The sequence below is a fragment of the Sparus aurata genome, chromosome 18 (genome assembly GCF_900880675.1).
Source record: "Sparus aurata chromosome 18, fSpaAur1.1, whole genome shotgun sequence".
In the NCBI taxonomy this organism is placed as follows: domain Eukaryota; kingdom Metazoa; phylum Chordata; class Actinopteri; order Spariformes; family Sparidae; genus Sparus; species Sparus aurata.
The window spans coordinates 8869249-8893506 of NC_044204.1; the positions used below are offsets into that span (position 1 = coordinate 8869249).

The following is a 24258-nucleotide window of genomic DNA, read 5'->3' on the forward strand; positions in this document are numbered from 1 at the left end:
AATGAGACAAGTGAAGGAGGCAATTTATGAAGAGCAGAAATCATTAGCACTAAATAAAGGTAATTAAAAAAAAAAAAAAACCTTGGTACACAGATTGGCTAACTGTTGGCATGATGATACGGTCTACCAACCTTCATCAGGTACATGAACAAGACCCACAACAGTTCAGCAGTGGTGCTGGAGAAATCCAATGTTGGAAAAACAAATATGTGAAGGCAGTTTAACATACACAATGGGGTAAAATTACCAATCACCAACATTCATCACACATGGCAATGTTAGTACTTCACCATAAATGCACTTCAGTGACATCCAAGGTATCCAACAGGATTATAAATCAGAATCAGACAGTTAGATTTACAAATACATTTTTGTTGAATATGCTGAAAAAAGATGGAGGGTGAATTGTTCACTTTTCAAATATGCATTAAGTGTATCTTACACAGTTGATTTATATCTTTTTCAAAGTTACTTCAATCTTGAAGAATGTAATGAGTCTCAGTCACGGAGAGATGAATGAAACAAAATATGTTTTGTTCAAAATGGAAATCCCAGCTTCCTGAGAGGAACGGCCATTGATCCTGACATTCTGTGCCATGTTCTCTCTCTGACCTGTAGAGCTCTCTACACAGTGAAGGTAGTTAAAACTTAACAAATCAGTCAAAGTTAGAAATATAGCGTAACCATAAATTACAGCAAAATGCAGTTAAGTATCTCACACACACCAAGCTGACATGAAAGGAACACACATGATTTAGGTAATTTACATAAAAAAACTGGAATATTTACATTTACTGAGGAAAATACGTGTTACTGCTGTATCTGCTGCTGCCGCACAGGGTATGTGATATATACAATAACTCAAGTTCATTAAAACCATACATTATCACAAAATTCAGCACTTACAGAGCTTTGCTTGCGTAGTCAGCCTAGTTTCGATTCCTACTGTAGCGCCACCTAGAGGAGGATGACATCACATTTCACAGCAGCGTTGTGACTGATGCTTGATGGCACCACCCAAAATTGTTAACCTTTTGTTATCCTTGAAGTGATATGGTGGCATTTTATTAATGGTCACAAGTTGGTGCCACTGGTACCATGCTTTTATATGTCCTGCACATGCTCACACTGGCAGTGTGGCGGTATGTACAGAATACTAAAATGTGTGTTTTATTCTTTGATCAATACAAGTTTAGTGCCACAAATGTGTTTTTTTAGCTTACTGTCATATTTGCAAAGCTAAATGTTGTTCTACTAAATTTTAGCAAGTCAAGATTTGATGACGTCTGAATCATTTTCATCAGAAATCAGATTTTGGAAATTATCTTATAATTTATAAACAGAATATTTCAGGTCACTATAACTCAATGGTGGGAGACCTACCTGTGCAGACTGGATTGTTTGAACAGGAAAGCACTGTACACAGTATATTATATAACATTTTGTGTTACTTTAATAGCAGCTGTATATTGAATATAATAAATGATCTTTAAGCTGACATTTAAAGGTCATATATATTTGACAAAATAGGAATTCAGTTTATTGACATGGACAAAGCATTCTTCGATAGACATGCCTACTTTATCTTTAATCCTCAAACACCCAGGCAGCCACCAACAGCTAAAAAAAGGTATTTTCTAGAATGTTTAAAACATGTTGACCTGCTAATCCCATGCATATGGTTTGGACTTCCAGGAGCTCCGTAGTGAACCTGATTACATCATCACGCTCTGCTGTTGATTCGTCGTGGAAGCCTGTAGGTTCTTCCTCTGAGCAAACAGGCAATGGTTGTAACCAAAGTACTTTTATTGTTCACTTTCAATGGATCATATCTTTCTCTGCAAAAAGTCACTGTTGCTTCAATGTCCTCTGTTATGATTTAATAACCTTTCCTTTTACTGTCTGAACGCCACTGGGAACATCTGCATGGTTGGGAAATGAAATATATGATTACTGTCTTCCATGAATTACACCAAGTAGCCTATAGTATTATATAGATATATAGGTAGTGTAGTATGCTATTTATTAGGGTATGCTTGATAAGTAGCAGCTACTATGCTCAGATGAGGGCTTGAAAATTGTTTCTATTTTTTCCATTTTTACCTTACAGACGGTGATGTGTTGTGTTTTCTTTCTGGTGACGAAAGTCGCTTTGGACAAAAGGGTCCGTTAAATGCCAGAAATTTAAATGTAAGTAATTCATGGCTGTAACTGGCTTAGATTGGTCAGATGTAGACACACATCTTTATAGAAGTGTAAAACAAGTAAGTTTTTTTAAATAAAAAGAAGTGTTCCTGAGGTTCTGTGGGAGTTCACAATAAAATAAACCCACACATATCGTCCAGTTTTTTTCCCCTTTAAAAAATAAAATAAAATCTGTGTTATTCATCCATTCTCGTATGAAGCACATATAAAACGTCAGGCTAAAACTGGGGGAAAGAAAAAAAAAACAACACACATGTTTAAGGTGTTTGAGGGTTTAAGACGGAGAGAAGACGTGATTCATTATTTGCGGATGGAGGAGAGGAGAAAAGGTGTGAAGAGGCCTAAGTGTTTTTCCTTTTTAGTGTGAATCAGGTTTCTGGTTTGCAGCTCCGCCACTAGGGGTCGTATGAGGTCCGCGGATGTGACGCTCCTGCCTGTCACTGCTGTCACGCTGCCGTGTGGCTGGGGGGACAGTTATTAACGTTACTTCTACCGGGCGCAATTATAACGCACAGCCTTAAGAGCAGCGCACGAATGGCGAATGATTCACTGCATACATATCACAACATTTGCATGCATTAACCCGGTTCGCCCACCCCTGTCCTGGGGCCTCACACGGGCCCTGACACCACGTCAACAAGTCCCCCCACTCCGTCTAATTACACACTGGTTCATTACATGATGCGCTTTACATCACAGGTAGGTGGTGGGGGTGGGGGTGATCACGATCTGGCAACTGAGGGGTTAAAGTCTTGACTGTCCAGCCTCGACGCTCCTTGTCCCTCTCTTCTTCTTCTTTTTTTTTTTTTTTTTTACGTCAGATATCTTAAAGAGGAGGCCGGTCCGAGCTGATGGGGAGGCAGAGAGACGCAGAGGAGCGGTGAGGGAGACGTGGGCGGAGCGCAAGTTGAGGGGCAACCCGGCGAGCCAATCAGGAGAGAGCCCTCTGCATGATTTACAGCCGCGGGGGCTGCGAGGGGGAGGCGCGATGCGGGAAAAAGCAAATAGCTGAGTGAACGGCGTCAGTAGAGAGTGGAGTGGAGGTGACCGCAGTGAGGGAGCAGGGTGCCAGGGAGACACACAGAGACAGAGCAGGAGACAGGGAAAAGTCCCACACTTCTTCTTCTGATCAGGGACCATCACAGTAAAAGAAGAAGAAGAAGAAAAGAAAAGAAAAAAAAAAAAAACTCAAACCTCTTCTTTTTTTTCCTTGTATGGATTATAAATGATTTTCTCCCAACTCCTCTCCAGATTGGTCTCATCACTCCGGCGGCACTGCGCTTCGTTGGAATGTGCGCTGTGGTCTCCTCCTGAAGAGCAGCACGGCGGAGCCAGAAGAGGAGAAAGCTCGTGCAGTCTTTAAAACTCCTCTCAGAGATCAAAATGCCTCTCTTTTAACTGGACACATTTCTCTGGACGCCTCAAACATTTTTGGAGACTTTTACGCATTTTGGAGACTTTTGCCTCCCGACTAAATGGGTGTTTTAAATTGACATTTTGTCCAGTAACAGAGGATAATATCATTTATAATCTTTGTTTTTGTTTTGCTTTGTTTTGTTTTGTTTTTTAATGTTTTTGGTTTTTTTTACCCAAGTGCACTTTTTCCGGCGATGATTGTGCTTTTGATCCTCCTGTGCATCACGGATGGAGTGCTCTCTCAGATACGCTACTCTGTGCCGGAGGAGGCGGACCATGGCACCTTGGTGGGGAATATCGCCGAGGACCTGGGACTGGACCTTACCAAACTGGCCTCCCGCCGCTTCCAGGTGGTGCCCAATTCTCGGACACCGTACCTGGAGGTGAACCTGGAGAACGGCGTCCTGTTCGTTAACGAAAAAATCGATCGGGAGCAGATTTGCAAACAGAGCGCCAGCTGCCAGCTCAACATGGAGGTGTTCTTGGAGAACCCGCTGGAGCTGTTTCGGGTCGAAATCGAGGTGGTGGACATTAACGACAATCCCCCCAGCTTCCCGGAGACTGACATCACGGTGGAGATCTCGGAGAGCGCCACTCCGGGTACCCGTTTCCCTCTGGAGAGCGCATTCGACCCGGACGTGGGCTCTAACGCTTTACGCACGTATGATATCACCACGAACAACTACTTTTATCTGGACGTGCAGACCCAAACGGACGGAAACAAGTTCGCGGAGCTGGTCCTGGAGAAGCCGCTTGATCGGGAGCAGCAGGCGGCGCACAGGTACGTGCTGACCGCGGTGGACGGCGGGCAGCCTCCCCGGACAGGCACGGCGCTGCTGGTGGTCAAAGTGCTGGACTCCAACGACAACGTGCCGGTGTTTGACCAGCCCGTGTACACGGTGAGCCTCTCGGAGAACGCACCGGTGGGGACGCTGGTGATACAGCTGAACGCCACCGACATGGACGAGGGATTAAACGGGGAGATAGTTTACTCCTTCAGTAACCACATCTCCAGCCGCGTAAAGGACCTGTTCAGCATAGACCCGCGCACCGGACGCGTCGAGGTGCGCGGAGAGGTGGATTTCGAGGAGAGCAGCCTGTATCAGATCTTCGTCCAGGCCAAGGATCTGGGGCCAAACGCCGTCCCCGCGCACTGCAAAGTGCTGGTTAAAGTCAACGACCTGAACGACAACGCGCCGGAGATCACCTTCAGCACTGTCACCGAGTCGGTGAGCGAGAAGGCGGCTCCCGGGACCGTCATCGCGCTGCTGAGTGTGACGGATAAAGACGCGGAGGAAAACGGACAGATTCACGTGGAGATCCTCGGTGACGTCCCGTTCAAACTTAAATCCTCCTTCAGGAATTATTTCACCATAGTGACCGACGGGCCGCTGAACCGGGAGCAGCTGGACTCATACTCAGTGACCGTCGTTGCACGCGATAAAGGGACGCCCTCGCTCGCCACCAGCAAGTCCATCCGTGTCCAGGTGTCGGATGAGAACGACAACGCGCCCACGTTTACGCAGCCCATATATGATGTGTATGTGACCGAGAACAACGTGCCGGGCGCGTACATACACGCCGTGACGGCTCTGGACCCGGACATCGGTCAGAACGCGCTCATCTGCTACTCAATATTAGAGTGTGACATACAGGGCATGTCGGTCAAAACCTACGTGTCCATCAACGAGGAGACGGGCTACCTGTACGCACTCAGGTCCTTTGATTATGAGCAGCTGAAAGATTTCACATTCATGGTGCAGGCCAAAGACGCGGGCACCCCGGAGCTCTCCTCCAACGCCACGGTCAAAGTCATCATCGTGGATCAGAATGACAATCCCCCCACGGTCCTGGCGCCCATAGGGAAGAACGGTACAGCCAAGGAGCCCCTGCCCCGCTCAGCCGAGCCGGGCTACCTGGTGACGCGCATCGTGGCAATGGATGCTGACGACGGCGAGAACGCACGGCTGTCCTACAGCATCCAGAGGGGCAACGAGAACGGCATGTTCAGGATGGACTGGAGGACGGGCGAGCTGCGGACGGCGAGGCGGGTGTCGGTCAAGCGCGACCCCCACCAGCTGTACGACCTGCTGATCGAGGTGAGAGACCACGGCCAGCCGCCCCTGTCCTCCAGCGCCAGCGTCCTGGTGGTGCTGGTGGACAGCGTGGCTGAAGGCCGTGGAGGCGGGGACCGGGGAGGCACCGCTAAGGGGAAAGAGGGCACCCTGGACCTCACCCTCATCCTCATCATCGCCCTGGGCTCCGTCTCCTTCATCTTCCTCCTGGTCATGATTGTGCTGGCCGTGCGCTGCCAGAAGGACAAAAAGCTCAACATTTACACGTGTCTGACCAGCGAGTGCTGCCTGGGCTGCAGCTCCTGCTGCTCTCGGCAGGCCCGGGCCCGCAAGAAAAAGCTCAGCAAGTCGGATATCATGCTGGTGCAAAGCGCTGGCAACGTCAGCGGGGCCGGCACGGCTCAGGTCCCCGTGGAGGAGTCAGGGAGCTTCGGCTCCCACCACCAAAACCAGAACTATTGCTACCAGGTATGTCTGACTCCAGAGTCTGCCAAAACCGACCTCATGTTCCTAAAGCCGTGTAGTCCATCTAGGAGCACTGACACCGATCACAACCCGTGCGGGGCCATAGTGACAGGGTACACAGACCAGCAGCCTGACATCATATCAAATGGCAGCATTTTATCAAACGAGGTAAGAGTCCCTCTCATACCTACGGCTTAACCCCTCCTGTTCAGAGACCCCCAGCATGTCTACTACCCCCATAGACAGGACACATGAAGACTGCCTCCCTGTCCAGTTTAAATACATCAACACATGACACATTCAAATCAAACACCTTTCATTCAGGGGCCATTTCCATCTCCTTTTCTTTTTTATTTATTTATTTATTTTTAATTAAACCTCACTTTAGTGTACGGCCAATATGCCGCAACATCATCTGAGTTATTTCAGGGAAGGCATCCAAGTAAAACAATGATCACACGTTATCTGTGGCAGCCCTGCCAGAACAGCGACTGCATGTTCAGGTTGCAGTCTTCAAAATGGAAAGAAAAGGAAGATAAAAAAAAAAATCTGAATTCGAGAAGTGTAGGGACAACATGTATGGTGGGCAACTGAGGCTGCTGGTTGCTGTGAGTGTCCGTGCGTGCGTGTGTGTGTGTGTGTGTGTGTATGTGAGAGAGAGAGAGAGAGGGAGAGAGAGAGAGAGAGAGAGAGAGAGACCCTGTCCCTGGGGAGAGGTGCATTCACATTAAGCAAACTGGTCACAAAGTTGCTGAGTCGCACTAGAACACAAATGCATGTCTTGGCTGTGCCAGCCTGAATAGGTGCTCTACTTCATCTTGCGCCTTGGCAACATAAACAAAATACCCCTCCCAACACAGACACAGACACAGACACAGACACACACACACACACACACACACACCCTCCCCGTGGGAAAGCTCACCTCCTCAAACACACACTCCTCACCACACGTGTGATGGCTGAACGCAGCTCAGGGTGGCTAACATCCACATTGGAACTGTGTGGGTTGCATCCTTTTCTTGCTCAATGATGCCGATGTTTTTTTTTTTCTGTGCTCATCTAGCTGCTCAAGCAACACACACACACACACACACACACACACACGCACACGCACACGCACGCACACTAAAACTAAAATAAACTACCCCTTCTCTTTCAGACCAAACACCAGCGAGCTGAACTCAGCTACCTGGTTGACAGGCCGAGACGTGTCAACAGGTAAATATGGAACGAGCTCGTGGCTGCAGCCTCTCTTGCTGCCCACTCTGTCATAAACCTCTTATCTGCCACTGCCTCCACATTACTGTGATGATGCTCTCCATGATGAGATGGGATCAGGAAGATTAGAAAGAGGGGCTGGAATAATAATAATAATAATAATAATAATAATAATAATAATAATAATAATAACTGCTATTAGATGAAAAAAACAGCCAAATGCAAAAAAAAAAAAGAAGAGGCCTTGATTTTGTTTCCTCTGGTTGCAGCTCGGCGTTCCAGGAGGCGGACCTGGTCAGCTCTAAAGACAGCGGCCACGGAGACAGCGAGCAGGGAGACAGCGACCACGACGCCACCAACCGAGGCCACTCCTCTGGTAAGAGCTGGCTTCGTCTTCACTGTATGAGCTGCTTTATCCTCTGCGACTTTATTTGATTTCTTTTAAGAGGCGTGCTCAGAGGGCAAATCAATGGCCCCGCGGCTTCCAGGGGACCGGAGCGGGCACTGCTGATTAGCATGTGGTTACTATGCCGTGCGTGTGCCGGAGCAGATCGCCCGGCCGACTCTCCCAGCTCATTGTGTAGGTTGGAGAAAAAAAAAGAAAAGAAAAGAGAGCTCATTTTAATAAGGGCTAACATCACACACAGCTGGAGTCAGCATCACCAGAGACATGCCAGCGTGTCAGACAATCAGCCTTTCTGCTGATGCGGCTGTACTTGGAGACGTTCTGATCTCTCTCTCGTGACGTGTGTCTTGTGACTTCCTGCCGGCCCTAAAATAAAAATTATTAATAAGATTAAAAAATGCTCGGGATGGCTGGTAACACAATAAAGAGAGCTGCCTCCGAGTACTCGCGTACTTTTTTTTTTTTTTATTTATTGGAACGCGACTCGCGAGATTTGTTTTTGTCTTCTCGGACACATGGTGATTTGGAAAGCAAGCCCCCCCGCCACACTGTTGTCTGTAAATATGTGGCGGTGTTAATGACGAGGCCGCTCCCTGTGAGCTCGGTCACTTGGTGCTGGAGACCGTTCAGTGAGACGCGATGGGCTTTTTAATGAGGCCTCACTCACACTGGAGTGCTGGGAAGCGGACCAAATAGGTTGCGGCCGCGGCAGACAACACGGCCGATTCATCCACTCATTAAATTAATTAACTCTCGCACCCAATCCCTCCGCACTTCTCCCTTTCCTCCCCTCCTCCCTGACCACATTCTTCCAGACCCATTCCCCCCCTTTTTTTTCTTCTCCTTTTCTTATCTTACTTTCCTAAAGGAACCCATCTGAGCTCGCACAATGGGGCCCCACTGAGTTATGAATGCTGGTTTTATGTCTTCATTCAGTAGCGAGCTCTCTTTGGACAGAGCCTGTCATCGTGTCTGGTCGCTCGCAGCGGGCCCCCCCCTTGCCGTGCCAAATGGAGCTTGCCTGCCACTTCCACTGTCTCTCCAGCTATGCCTAGATGGGTTACAAAAAGCTTTCGTAAACAGAAACCCTTCAAGCTGAACCCCCACGTCCTGCCACCACAGCCCCTGTTTTGGCTCTAATAAGCTCAGATTTAGAGCTTCACATGACCACAGCAGAGCATTTTCACATTCAATCGGGACTGAGCCAGCCAGCCACTTCATGTGGATGGACCTGTCCTATTTCAAGTGCATTAGTATGCCATTTGAATGCTGCTAGCCAGAGTTCATATTCTGTTGAAAGCAGTCACACTGTTTCATACAAGTTGGTGCGTTTTGAATGCCGTACTTCTCAGAGTCTAAACTCTCTTTCTCTCTCTCTCATCGTTTAACAAAATACGGGAAAGCCTAAAAATGGGAGATGTCATCAGACGAGTACAAGAGGCTTTTACTAAATAAAACTAATGTGGTGAAAGAAAACGTAAAATGGCTGTGTAGCAAAAGGTCACCCGTGGGCCTCCACTGCGGTGTGTGCCGCAGCGTGATGTGAATCTATTCTGTGATATGCAGCCACATGAAACGTCTTTAAAAATCTGCACTTAAACAGAATGCCGCTGTACAGGAGTGGGTGGTAAATATCAGTCGCCTTCAAACGATTTTCCATTTCAGGTTCTGTTAATCAATGGATCAATCGAGCACATCCTGCGTCACAGTGTGACACAGTGTGATTCGTGCCCAGCTGAGAATCGAACCCTGAAATCGGATTATGAATCTGAGCAGGCGATTGATTCCTGCTTTCCACGTGGGCAGTTTCTGACACTCTGAGCTGCAAACACATCTCAGTTGTATCAGTTTTTGCACGCAGCGTCGTGTGTGGAGTTGTGATGCGGTGGCGGGCCCCAGCAAAACTTCACTCCTGACTTTGAGTACCCTTGGTGCGGCAAATTGGATACAGTTACTTTGTTGCTGAGTTATCAATCAGCTTAGTGCCTTTAAACAGATTATTTGCTGTGCATTAAGTCTTTGTTTGATTAGGATAATTGATAGTGCGGCTTAGTGTCCCGCGATTCAGCTCCCACAATGCCGAGGGAAAAACACAGGCATTACCCTGTGCGTGCTAATTGAGTTTGTCAGCGACGACCACACTCGAAACACGCCCGTGTTTAATAAATGCTAATGTTAAATAAACACGTGTCCATGTCATCCATCACAATGGCGCGTTAGCCTCTTCTCTTGCGTTTGACAGGGAACTTCATTTCTGCTGCTGGCTCGCGTCGCCGTGCCAGCAATTTCTGCTCCAGGCTGTGCGTTCTGTTGTTCCCCCGATTCAAACCACTCAATGTTTCCTCAAGGATGCAGTCCAGAAAGAGACTAGAAATCACCTGTAATGGTGAAACAACAGCATATATACATCTTACCATGCCAAAATGTATTATTATTATAAATTCGGACTAGTTTGTAGTAGAGCTCCAGATTTAAATGTGTAAATATTATATTCAACATTATAGTACTAAAACTGTTACCACTACTGTGACCACCACTTCTGTATTCAGTAACATGTTTTAATGACCATTATTAATAAATGTCAAACTTACAGTTAATCAAACTGTAGTAAAAAAGTGCTTATTTGACTGTTAACAGTAATAGGCAGTAATTAAGCAATAGTTTATTGGGAAGTTGCAGCTGACCTTTATAACGCTTTGTAAATGCTTTATGAATACTGAGTAGTTCATCCACAAACATTATCTGGGTAACGATACGTACAAGCCTTTACAGCGGCCCTTAATAGATATTGTATAAAGCATTTCCAGGGCTCCAGGATGCAATTATTTAGGTTGCACAGACGGCCCAAAATGTGTGAAGAGCAACTTAATAGTTTCATTGGTCATACCAGTGCAGGTCAGATTAAAAAAAATGTTAAAACAATGTTTTAACAAAAACAACTGGTCATGTAGAGAGATGCCTCTAAATAGATATTAAGCCAACAGTGGGATTTTATAATCTTCTTGCACACGTTCATTCTACAGTGCATTTCTTTGTGCGTGCGTGCATGTGTGAGGCACTGTACTGCTCTTGAATTCCTTGCACGCTAACGAGAGAACTTGTGAGGCATCACATCCTTAACCATAGTTAAAGATGGAAAACAGTCGGATCCTTTAGTTATGTTTGCAATCATTCACATGAACTATGAAGAAACTAAGTTGAAATATATTACTGGATGCACTTGAATAATGTGAGGGTGCTCCTAAATAAAAAGGGCGAGCGGGGGAACAAAACTCAGATCGTTAATGAAGTAGGAACACAATCCAAAAACAAGTCAAATTTCCGCATTCTAAATGTGACTCATTAAACAGAGCTATGAGTGGCTGTATAAGCCATAATTTATTCTGTGCCTCTCACATACATTTATTGTAATTTCATACAAATCTACTTTCACTCTTGTAGTCATATATTTTTCCCTAAATCAACATCATTCACTTCCCCGGTTTTACGCAGTGTTTCATTTACATGCATTTTCACTTTGAATTTCATATTTCACATATAGAAATGTAATATGTAGCCTGTGAAGTGTCTCACTGCTTACGTTCCTACCTATGTATGGAACAGAAGAATGAATAACAGATGAGAGGATGGTGGAAACACACGTCAGGTCAGTTATTGTGCTGTACTGTGATTAGCTCAGAAGCTGGAAGAGTTCCTTGTCAGGGACCATCCAGCATTTATAATTGAATTATCATTGACTAATTACATAACACTGCATGCATCACATGTATGCATGTTAGTCCTTTTAATGTCGTAGCTGGTCAAAGTGGAACACATTTTTAACTCTGCGTTTTTTAATCCATAACAATGCTTCATGTTACATTAAACTTTCTTATGTTTCAGACAGTATATACAATCTTGGCTTTCAGTACAACAAGTGCCTAACCAGCTTATGATTAAACTGTTTAAGCATTGCACTTTCAGTTAGAGCCTGACTGATTTTGGTACCGATGCCAAAATGTATTTAATACTATTAGGGAGTAACGACATTCAATATTCTTTTATAGTTTATATACACAAACTAAACATAAACACACATATTTTTTATGAAATGTGGCAATCATAGGTATATAATGGAGGCAGGATGTTTTACAATTTATCAATAAACTTTATTGTCCAAAAATGACATCAGTGCACTGAAACAATAAACTTCACTGGGAATCAAGCATCTTTTGAAAAAAGTTTTCATTCGGCACGTATCAGCAACATATGTGCCGATATGATATATCTGTGGGGGGTGATCAATCTATAATATCAGCCCACTGTCATATCGGTCAGGCTCTACTAACAAAATATTTCAGTAAATGAAAAGCAGACACCATAGAAACTTCACAAAGCAGAAACTGATGCTTCACATAGTTAACCAGTTATTCAAACTGTCATACCACAACATTTTGTGATCCTAGCTAGCCCACATGAGGACTTCATTACAAATGTTTCTGCCACTTTCAGCGGCTAGATTTTTGATGGCTTTCTGAGTTAAAGGTCCTTCTGTACATTCTGTGATGGCCACACTTCCTTGCCAATTAAATCACAACGCTCGTCTTTTGCTGCTGGACCTTTTTAGGACCGCTTCTTTTCTCTTCCCCGATAGTCCCCTCAGGGACCCAGCTTCCAGGCCTGATACATGTGTAAAGTACATATTATCAATATAGCCAATGTCACGCACTTGGAGGAGATTAAGTCGAGGCGCTTATCCACTTTTCTATCCAACCCCCCCCCCAACTCCACTCCCATCTTTCCCCGCTGCCATGATAAATTCCTTCTTATGCCTGCAGTTCACGTTATCACCGTGGTAACAGCTCGCTGATCAGTAATTCATTTTTCAGACCTCTGCATACCAATTACCAAATGAAGGTTATTATCGAGACTTTTACGTTTGCCCTGTGCGAGCGGCGTGCAGAATGATAAGATGAGGCATCAGAAGTAACGAGGGTCAGCGCTCTTCAAGATCGCATTACCCTCCCCTCCCGCTGTCTGCTCGCTGGCCTCTCTGCTTGTTTTTGGCTCAGTGCAAGACATGTTGACACAGTTCTTTTTCATCCCGTGTTGAAGAGGAGGACAGATACTGTACTCTGCAGCTGGACCAGGCCCACTGTTTTCTCTGAGAAAATGTGTTGGTGAGCTACGCAGTGGAGAGATAAGGGCATTACCCACAACCTTTATTCACACTTTAAGCACGGCTCAATCCGCGTTTGTGTGTGTGTGCGTGCAAAGGGTTCAGTTTTATAGCAGCATTTTTGTTTCCCTCTGATTCATGGAGACTGCCTAATGTGCCATCTAATGTTGCCAAAATAACAGGGAATATCAATATGTCTTGATCTGGCTTTGTGGCTGAAATTACTCACCCTGTCCCTCTGTCTCCCTCTGAGGATGTATATACACGAGTGTGTGCTTGAGTCTTATCTCGCTGACAGACTCTAAATGCCCCATTTCCTGTTCCCATTTTGAGAATTAACACAGCATCCATTTTGTAATCTGTGTCCTCCTTCCACTTTATTTTTTTCTTTTTTGCTCGGCACAATGCAGCGCTCCCTGCATGTCCAAGGTGCACTGATACAGTATGTCAGCAACCAGCATGCATTGTGGTTGCTCCCCCTGTCAAGTGGTACAGTGAGTTGTTTCCTCCTGTGTAAGAGGCCGTATTAAAACATAATGTGATGGTGTATTTATGGCTTGTTGGTTAATATTTAATAAGAAACCCTCTCGTTAGGAGACTGGGCACTTTTCCAAGCTGCTAGTGATGGCAAGCCAAATTAATCCGCTTTGTAACAAAGCAAATTCCCCCTTTGCTGACCGCTACAGACACACACAACAAAACGCACACACGCGCACGCACACTTGCACACACACGCTCAAACACACATTCACACACGCTCACACTCTACTTACTGGGACAGCAGCAGTCTTAGCCTAATCAGTCTGTATTCAGAGGGATTAGCAGCAGATAGCCCTCGCTGGACAGTTCAGATTGTAGCCCCAAACAGCGACTCAGACACACATCCAAAACAAGCGGATTTAGGTTTCAAAATGCATGCATACACAGGATCTAGGCCCGACTGCGAAAAACATATGGGGCAATGAAAACACAATTTGGCTTAAGGCTTACACTCGGCCTAAATAGCTGCACTGAACAGCTAACAGCCCTGCTAACTGTTCTGCTTTGCTTCCTGACAAGAGGTGATTTTTGCACCAGGTCATTACGCTGTCATTACAAAGCCTCACAAATAATTACTCCACATGAAAGCAAACATGCTCAAACTGGTTTTCAGCTGTACCTGTGACCAGCCTTTCACAGAGGACAAAAGGTTTAGTAAACAGGGTGAGAGTGAGGGCCCAGGACAGGGGCAGGCTGGGTAATCCAATACCATTGAGTTTGTGGTTCACTTAATCTAATGCCCAAGCTAAAGAGAGCACAGCAATTTGCTGGCAATGGCTTTAAAGACTGCACCCACCTCCCTATAACACACAACCACACACACACACACACAGCCTTTCAACGTGTCATAGACATTTCACCAATCAACTCCAAGGGACCTTTTTTTTATACGTGCACATAGCTTACATGTAAATGACATCATCCAATGACCTTTGATGCTTTGCATCTGATTTATATATTTGAGGTCATAGTGTTGTACAACAGGCAGTTTGTCTGGCAAGCCAAACACTGTGTATTTTCTTGACAACTGAACATTTTAGCAATCAATTAAGATGTACACGTTGGGAAATTAAATTAACAGAAACTGACGGGTGAATAAACAAATATGTCTGAACGCATTCATTAAAAAGTTTTACAGCTTGATGGCTTCAGTATATTTAAAATCCTGGCTTTGCTCCTGTGTCTGTAGGGAATATTTTCCCTTCATAAGCTCTTTTGCTAAGTGGCTTTAAAAAAAAAAAAATCATTACAGGTCTATTTCTTGTTCTTGTTTGTTTTCTTGGTTTGCTTCATCTTTATCAGCGTTGAGAACAGGGCCAGGCACAAACATTTGGACGCGGCTTCACCCCTGTATAACTTCAGTGCATGTATATCACTGAAGAAACTGTATTAATCATCTTGCATCATTACGTTGATTTAGTGTGAAGACTCAGTGGTGCTGACAACTGTGAGCCAGATTAACCTTTAGACTCATTCTAGATAGATAGACTGTTGTACCTTTTATAAAACCGGAGCCTTCAGTCAGCCAGTCACTCCATTATTCTACAAAAATTTCAGCTTCTTAAAGTAAGTGCAAGAAACCTGCCTGCTTTAAATGCAAATTAACTTATGTCAGTTGTAATTTCTTTGATTGCAGCAATCTGCTAGTGTTCGGTTTGAAGATTCTGCCACTTCAAAAAACATCCAAGGAACAAAAGAAACTGCTGCACAGCATCTCCCCCATTGGCTGAAGTTATTCTTCTTTAAAGGTCTTTCATGCTGAATGAGTCTTTCAAACGTAGTTTTTAACATATGTTGCATTTACAAACATGTAATGCTTTGCCAAACTGATATTTTCGCTTTGGAAACAGTTTTAAAATAGAGTTCTTGCAAGGTCTAAATATCAATGCCACAACATAAAAATGTTCCATTCCAAGTAAAATTCCTGAGCTCACAATTTCATGTACTTTCAAAAAGATGTGTAGTACCTACAATAGTAAGAGTGAAGGGACCGTACAATGCCCTTTGTTCCTCTTGAAAATGGAATCAAATGGAAATACAAATGAAGTACAAATATGTCCCGTCTGTATTTTAGCAAAGCACTTGAGAAAATACTTTATTTTTCTTTTATCTACCAAACGTCTTTCCTGAAAAGCTCTTCGGAGTTTTGCTTCTTTCTACCTTCGACCATTCTCTGTGCTAGTGTCAGAGCCTCTGTGTCTTGTCAGTGTGGTTATGTCTGCCACCACTTTTCAACATAAAGCGATGGCCTTGAACATTTCCCCTGTGAAATGGAGTGCATTACAAGCATAAGTAGGAAAATCAAATACTCAAATTAAGTATAAGTATACCATGTAGTGCCAGTGGTCCGAGGTGCCTTGCGGGGAACTGGCCCGATAAGTCTGTTTTTGATTGACACTCCTCATTCTTTTTTGTTCTTAGACAGGAGGCTGGATATCTTAAACTCTGAACATGATACTTTAAACCATCATGAGAAAATGATAAGTTTATAGTTAGTTAACTTTAAGTATTTATTTTTTTTTTACTTTAAAGTTCATAATACTTTGTAAATGGTTGATAAAGATCATATAGTTATTCTGTGAACATTATTTGAATGGACATTATAACGTTGAAACAGACGTTTGTAAACCTTTGTAATTCCTTAACCCTATAAAACCTGAGGCGGCCCTTGACAGGCTGCAGGAGATTGTTGTTTACATGATCCGTCTTAATCCAGTATAATGTACAAAATAGTGATTAACTCGCAGAGGAATTCAAATCAATCTAAAATAACAACCTTGATAGCTGAGCATCCTTACAAATTGTTTTTTGCAGCAGTAAGTTTAGCTTTTGTCTTCCACTGCATCGTGTTGTACACGAGTGACGAGAACAGTGTGTTACATGACATGCAGCGGTGCCGGCGGCTGATGGAAGGGGGGAGCAGAGAAACAGACTGAGAGTTGTCAGTCTCAGCGGCTGAGAGGAACAGTCGGAGTGGGTCAATTTGATTTTGCCGTATTCTGTAGTTTCGTGAGCATGTCGAGCATTTGAAGATTCTAGAAATAACATCACAGTAAGCAGAAATACCAGTGTGGGCACTTGGGAAATATTTCTATTGATGATGAGACCACCAAAACACGTTTTTTACTCATTAAAGTGAACAAATCTCAAAAGGTAATGTGTACATACATCAAATACATTGACCAGTGTTAGGAGTCTTTTAGATGTATTAATGTTTATTGACTTACATAACATTTTTAGCTAAGGTTGTACAGATTTCAGCTTTCTGTAGCGCAGTTCAAAGGGTTTAATGCGGATATGGATTGTAAAGGAAAATGTGCAATGTAATCAGAAACTGTGGTTGTTAAATAAATGTAGTGGAGTAAAAAGCATAAAAGTAGCAGTGTATGAAGATAGTCAGGTGGATGCCTAAAAACTGGGTAGATATTGCACATTATTAAATCCTATTTTTCCACAGACGTTACAAAGCAAAACCAAGACTCCCATGAGTCTTTGTTCCACAGTTCTTTGTGTGTGTGTGTGTGTTAGCAGCCGGGTTTTTCTATCCATTGTGCAGTTGGCTTTGATCTTAATGATGGTGAAACAGAAAGCCGCGACATGAAGAATCAAAGCATAGGTTGCATAAATACATATTGTAAAAGTCTTGGGTAAATGCGTCGGACGGAGTTATTTGTGTTTGAATATGCGCAGGTATCGTGTTTCCAGCGCTAAAGACTTAAACACCTTTCTCATGTATTTCTCCTCCTTCCCTATGCTTCTGTCATGCACAGGGGCCGATCTGTTCTCTAACTGCACGGAGGAGTGCAAGGCCCTGGGCCATTCTGATCGCTGCTGGATGCCCAGCTTCGTGCCCTCCGACGGGCGCCAGGGCCCAGACTACCGCAGCAACCTCCACGTGCCCGGCATGGACTCAGTACCGGACACAGAGGTATTTGAAAGCCCCGAGCAAACGACTAATCAGTCATTCTCCACCTTTGGCAAAGAGACGCCTCTCAGTCCCCAACACCTCCATCACCACCACCACCACCACCACCATCTTCTCAAACATCATCACCTCAGCCATCACCAGGGCTCCCTAGAGAGGAAAGAGTTGGAAGCATTTCTGCCTAGCTCCAGAGCACCTTATAAACCAGCCTATTTAAGTGAGTATTGTGGCCGTCCTGCTCTCTGATCTGCTGATCGAATTAGGTGAAAAAAAAAAAGACATCTCAAATTAAATTTTCTCCCTGGACTGGCTGGCGGAAGGAAGTGTGAAATTCAGGTCTGACCTCTGTTCTGTCGGCGCTCTTGTCAGAGTGTTTAACTAACTCTTCCCTCTTTCTCAAGCATCTCCATTACCTCCGACTGTGATGAGTGTGTTCTCATACACACACACACACGCACGCACGCGCACACACACACACACACTCGCACACACAAACCTCCAGCAATAATTGGCCTGTGGGCCTTTCCAAATTACACAGCCAAAAGCAATTGTGATCTATAATGTTGCTCTGGTGTGGGTGGAGATGTTAGCATTAAATTTCTGTCACATTATGGAAAAAAATGGCTGATGTAATATAAGAGACTCTGAAAATGGCTGTTTTCAACCCGTGAAGAAGAAAAATAGCAGGCTGTGTGCTCGACAGCTCATTCTGATTCGGTGGACGTCACTGCGTTGGAGCGGGGATAGGAAAAAAAAAAAGAAAAACTTTTTTGATAATTGAGGAGAGAAAAAAACAGAAAAGGCACATTTCCCAAGGAATTACTGTTTCTAAACTCTCATTCAAGGGCCACAAAGAGATACATCCTCAATCACTGCAATTTGGTGATAATGCTTAATTATAATTTTGTCAAGCAGTGCCTGAAGAGGCCCCCTCTCTCATCATCCGACACAGCTAGCTGGAATTATCAAACTGTCAGAGCACCGCTGCTTCCTTAGTGCCGTCATTTAAAACCACAGCATGCTGTTAGGAACAGCAGGATTTTTTTCCTTCCATTTAATTAATGTTTTATTCATTTGCTATGCTTTTTTTTTTTTTTTTTAAATTCTGGATCAAAAAGCTATATCGAAGCAACCAATTGCTCACATTATAATTTCTTCATAAAAGGCTGTCTTCTAGCACACTGCAGCGTTCTCACAGAGAATAATCATCAGGTTCGCTCCGAGATTTTATTAATGCTTTCATGCAAGAATAATTCGATCACAAAGTAATAATTTTTTTAAGTTTGTTTTTAATCTTAAACAAGTGAAAAATCATGCAAATAGGTATTTATCTGTTTTTCTGAAGGACTTCTATGAAGGTACAGTGTAGTCATTGATAAATCCTAATATTCTCAGTAAAGCAGAGAGCCAAAAATGAAAATTTCCAACTGAATAAGATCTTATATATATATATATATATACAGTATATATATATATATACAGTATATATATATATATATATATATATATATATATATATATATATATATATATATATATATATATATATATGTGTGTATATATATGTATGTATGTATGCAGTACTTCAGTGGGTGTTATGCGCCAAATATGTTCATCCTCTTGAGTCTATATTTAGGTAGAGCCTAAAGACTATTTTATATTGCTGCCTAATTGAACTATTAAAAAAACATTTTGAATTAGACAAACACAAAAGGCAAAATCTCAATCGGCAGAGTATACCCTTTGGTGCATGGTATCCGCTGGAGTGTATTTTCAGTCACAAAAAAGAAAAATGTATTAAGTATTTCTAACATCTTACCTAGTTATTACTCTCCTGTCCGCTTTTCTGAGAATAAGAGGATTGAACAGTGAATCCAGAGGTAGTGTTTTCCCTCTGCCATTTTGCATCTATAATGCCATATATAACAAAGAGATACAGGATAATAATCAACCTGAAAGGCTCTGGGGGTTCGTCACTTGGTGGTCGGAACACGGTACTCCACTTTAAAGAGTAAAAAATGTCTTCCAAATAGCTGTCAGCTTTGTTAGCTGAGATGAAGAATCACAGCAATAATGTTTATGCAGAGCAAAGAACAAGCATATAAAACAGTGAAAACAATGAAGTTTTATCAAGTATAACAGTTTGGAGGTGAGCTGATTACTTCATTGTTACTTAATTAGAACAATATATCAAAATCATCTCAGTGAATTTAGGAGAAGAGAACATGTAAACTAATGCAATCATAAAAAGTGGAGTCATGAAGCGGCTGTGAACAGTTTTATAAAAACAGAACATTCATTTGACGACATATGAACATTATATTGAATATGGATTTCAGCTTATTGCAGCGCTAATTTAGGTGAGGAATCATCAAATAGACAATATATAATTCATACTTATATAATAGGTAAATAACAGGCTGTGAAATGATAGGTAACACTTTATAATCATCAATAATAAATAGTACATTTGTAGTTAATTACATTTTAGTGAATAGTCATTTGACTGTTAACGAACAATGAAATGCTTTATACTTAAACTGTTAAGGTTTGTGAACATTACAATAAAACAATTGCTGAATAAGGTTACAAGGCAGCGACTATTAAAGGAGCTTCCTGCAAGGTTTAAAAAGCATTCCGTTGTTTGTTAACAGTCGAATAACTTATAACTAAAAATAATTTCAAATACATATTTATAAAAATATAAAAACAGTGGATTTCCATGCAGCTGCAACTATTATTATTATTATCATTATTATTAGATTCTTTATTTATTCTTTCACATTGCTGTTTCAAATTTGAATAACAAATCTGTTTTTGGAAAATGTGAATCATGTCGACCTCATAAACTTGGCATGCAACCAAACATCAAGCAGCAACCACGACAAAGGTTTTAAATTATTATCATTTCTGTGTTTTCCACTTTACGCCTGTCAGCCTTTAGTGTGAAGCACCCTGTGTTTGCTGCGCTGCTTCTATTAGTTACCATGGATGTGCTTATTATGTGCTCGTGATGCAGCACTCTAAAGCGGAGGGCTCCTGATATCGCTGCGGTTCCCACGAACACCGCCACTCATTCCTCTCGCAAAGTAGATCACTGTGGCCCTTATGCTAATGAGCGTGGGGGCGGCAGCGAGGAGGTGGAAATTGGCAAAGAGGGAACAACAGTCAGAGAGAAGGCTGGGTGGGGAAGAGGAAAGACGAGAGGCAAAGAGGAGTGGAGTGGAGGAAGGGATAGAGAGATGGCACCGAGAGGCTGGAGCTCGCTAATCTGATCAAATGAGCCAGTGATACACAGAGGCTCTTTTGTCCCAGGGGGGTGCAGGCCTGGGCCCGAGGTCAGGTCAGGGTGTGGTGCAAAGGGGTTGGGGGGGGGAGCCCCGTGATTATAGTCATCAAACTCAGACGGGGAGGCAGGGGACAGAGACGGGGAGGGGGCTTGATGAGAGGTTAGACTCTAGCCTTCCTCTTTTGTTGTTGCCCTAAATAAATTGGCCGTGTAATATTCACCAGCCCACCCCTCCAACGCTACACACACACACACACACACACACACACACACACACTCACCATCATATTATCCATGAGCCATTTCACAGCAGTGAATTGAAATGGCCCAGCTGAGATGTGAGACTTCCTACCCCTCGTTGTGCATGTGAACCCTGCAGTTCTGTGTGAATGAGGCCATTTACATGCTGTTTTTTTTTTCTTTTTCTCATCATCCCTCTCACTCAAACTTGACACCCCTCCACCCTCCTCACCCCCCATGCTTAAACAGACACACACAACTAACCAGACTTTTTTTTTTTTTTCCACTCTGCTTCTTGCAGCGAGGAAAGGGGTTTGCTAGCTCCTTTCGCGTGGACATTCCGGAGACTGCGTGACTTTGCACAATCCCTCCTCGATGACCAAGGCTATAAAAAAAAACAAAGCATCAAGTTTTCAACTTTTATTTCCCTCCCTGCCCTCGTCCCTCCTCACCCAACAAAAGAATAAACGTGAAAACACACTTGACTACACACAGAATACGGATGACCCCCCCCCTTTTGGGAACTAGGAGTTCCATCCTTTCTGGAAATCTTGGAGCACTGACGGGCTTTGGAGGCACCCCACACTCGGGAGTAGGAGTCGACACGGGGGAGGGGGTTAGGATGGATGGGTGCAGGCAGGTAGAGGGATAGCCTTACGAGAAGGACTCCATTGTCTCAGCAGGACTGAGAAACTTACAGAGGAGGAGGAAGGACACTGATGACAGAGAGAGATAAAACTGGACACAGATCTCTCTGACCTTTTCCAATCTGTGTGTGCCTGTTTACAGCACTGATGTATACGTCTTTAAGGAAAATGAAACCAGACGAGGACTATTATGTGTATTGAAAGACAAATCGAAAAACTAGAGCCACCGAGAGAAACCGCCACTGAGCCCTTTAGGCGTTTGTACTCGCTGAGAGGCGCCAAAATTGTACAGGAGAATCTTTGTGCATTTCAAAATGCAATACCACTGTTTTAGATTTTTCTATTCTGTTCGTGTGGTCAGGTGTCTATTACGATCTTACGATCTACTTCAAACTTTGTAAGAAAAGATTGTGGGCAGAATATTTTTTTATTATTGTTTTTTTTTTGTTATTCTTTTCACTTTCGGTTCTTTTTTTCGCTTTGAGTTTGGTTTGTTCACCTTATCGTGGGCTCGGTTTGGCCCACATTTTCCTGATTCTGAGACATCAAGTAGTTTCTATCATGTGTGAGAAGTGTTTACTGTACTCTTTTAAAAAGTTTCAAGCTGAATATAAAACTCTATATATAAATCTATCTATCTACTTGTTCTGAAGGAGTGCTTTTTGTTTGCTGGGTTCCACATTCTGATTCAGAGGTTTGACTCTCGTTTAAGTGCCCCTGAAAAAGACTTTTTGTTTTTCCCAGTGGGGAGACATCCAGAGAGACAGAACAGCCTTAGCAGATGTAAAACTCAAGTTCTCATTATTTGACATTATTTCATTTTTTGTTTCCACTTTTGGATATTGATATAGATTATGTCTATAAATAAAAAGGAGGTAACAATTTAGATTGAAATCCATGGTAATTCTGTGTCATTGTAACCAAAACTTTAAGGATCCATTCATGAAGAAACAGAGCAAAAAACGTGGCCAAATGCTAAAGGTGTTGTACACAGTGCAGTGGGATCCAGTATACATGCATTACTTTCTCACACAAACACACCGATATGCCAACAATAAACTGAAAAATGGTGAAAACGGGGGTCTTGTGTGCATTTGTTCTGATGGATATCTTAAAAGGTCGGACATGAGGTTGAGAGAATTAAAGACATTCTCCACAGCTAAGGCTTTATGAGTTGAAGAGAAACTGTGTTTGATTTAACATTTTATGACTGTGGCCCTCAGGTCGCATTCAATTATTATTCTTTTTTTTTTCCAGTGTCCAAAAATCATAGTATATTTAACCCCAGTGCTGTGAGGTCATAGTTACAGATGTTTTTAAAAAGTGCGTTCTTAGAAACAGGTGAAACATCGTCACACATGTTGCTTGCCGTGAGAGAAATTCAGTGCATTTTTTTTTGTTTTGAGATACTTGTGTATTTACTTTGATCCTTCCTACATTTATTTGCAAGTTCCAATTTTAAATAGTGTATATATAAAGTGCACAGGCTCATACATTCCCATGCATTGTAATTGTTTATGACAGTTCTAGTGGTTGGAGATGTATGCAGTCACATTCATGTGTAGGTTGTGCAGTCCATATTCTGCGTAGATAAGAAAGTATGACTTAAAACTGAAATATCAACGTGTTAACTGTATTAGCATCGTGCCTGCCTGATCTTGTTGCCCTGTGCAGATTGTGTTTGTCATCATTTCTTCTGGATGTTTGGGCTTAAGCTGTGGTTGAGTAGGCCACATGGTTATGCTTATTGTTAATATTTCCAACTTTCTTGGGCTGTAAATCTAAGTCGTCACAGGAAGTTTTATTTTGAAAATTGACGGGATACACTATTCCGCTCCGCTGTCTGACTTCCTGTGAGGCTCGATCTGCTCTGTGCAGATTGACGCAGCTGCTGTCAAGTGTAGAGTAAAAAAAAACAACTTCTATCTCCACTGAGTAGAGTGGAGAGCTGACGCTGCTGAAACGTGTCGTGGCCCAGCTGGTGGAAACACGAGAATTGTCCTGCACAGCTGCGATCAGCTCCGGCGACCAAAGCGTGGCTGTAATGGGGCTGGAACCTGGATCAGTTGTATTTAAAGCACAATCAGGCAGAGCCAAAGTGACCACACCATCAGAAGATCGATACATCAACCTTAATTCCCCCCCAAGAGATAGAAAAGTAAATTCATAGCAGATACAGAATTTGATCAGTGAAGAACACAAAGAGTCCAATCAGCACAAGGTAGCCTGGAGGAAACGCACTCCTCTGGTCAGTTCTGCTCTAATCACACATCTCTCTCATCATGTAACAAATTTACAACGCATAGCCTTTTATGTGTTCCTGGATAAGCCTGATGTTGCCTCTTCTGCGAGTTAAAAGGACCTTTGTGATGATCTGCGGGGGAGGGATGTCAGCTTGTGTGTCTGTATATTCTCATCTCTGAGGAATAAAAAAGCCTGCGGAGGCCTCGCGATGACAGTGTACATGAGGAGACGAACAGTGTTTCAAAGCCACAGTGAAACATGGTGCTGGAAGATTAAAGTCGGGGGCTGATTTGCTTCCTCTGGACTTTGACACCTGCACAGAATCGACTCCACTCCGATCGAGGAGAAGCACCACTCTACTCTTCAGAGACATGCTCCACCCTCTGGTTTGATCTTTGTGGAGAAGGATTAAAAGGGCAGCAGGATA

At 43.3% G+C, this 24258-nt stretch overlaps 1 protein-coding gene across 2 annotated transcripts; it reads left to right on the forward strand.

Annotated features, from left to right (window-relative positions):
• The first annotated feature begins 3172 nt into the window (after nt 1-3172).
• pcdh10b (protocadherin 10b) lies at nt 3173-22663 on the forward strand. 2 transcript variants are annotated; one of them, XM_030396892.1, is made up of 5 exons: nt 3173-6164; nt 7324-7382; nt 7652-7758; nt 17257-17414; nt 21242-22663. In XM_030396892.1, exons 1-5 carry the CDS (start codon nt 3816-3818, stop codon nt 21293-21295), a joined length of 2727 nt encoding a protein of 908 aa, XP_030252752.1. In that variant the 5' UTR covers nt 3173-3815; the 3' UTR covers nt 21296-22663. The 2 variants fall into 2 exon arrangements, with proteins under 2 accessions (XP_030252752.1, XP_030252751.1); XM_030396891.1 differs by having other exon boundaries at nt 3175-6329.
• Nucleotides 22664-24258: the final 1595 nt, after the last annotated feature.

Excerpts from the sequence above, each read along its gene's own strand:
- pcdh10b (XM_030396891.1), top strand. The coding sequence starts at position 3,816 with ATGATTGTGCTTTTGATCCTCCTGTGCATCACGGATGGAGTGCTCTCT. Across the intron at positions 7,759-17,256 it reads CAACCGAGGCCACTCCTCTG|GGGCCGATCTGTTCTCTAAC; the intron begins GTAAGAGCTGGC and ends TGTCATGCACAG. Across the intron at positions 17,415-21,241 it reads ACTCAGTACCGGACACAGAG|CGAGGAAAGGGGTTTGCTAG; the intron begins GTATTTGAAAGC and ends TGCTTCTTGCAG.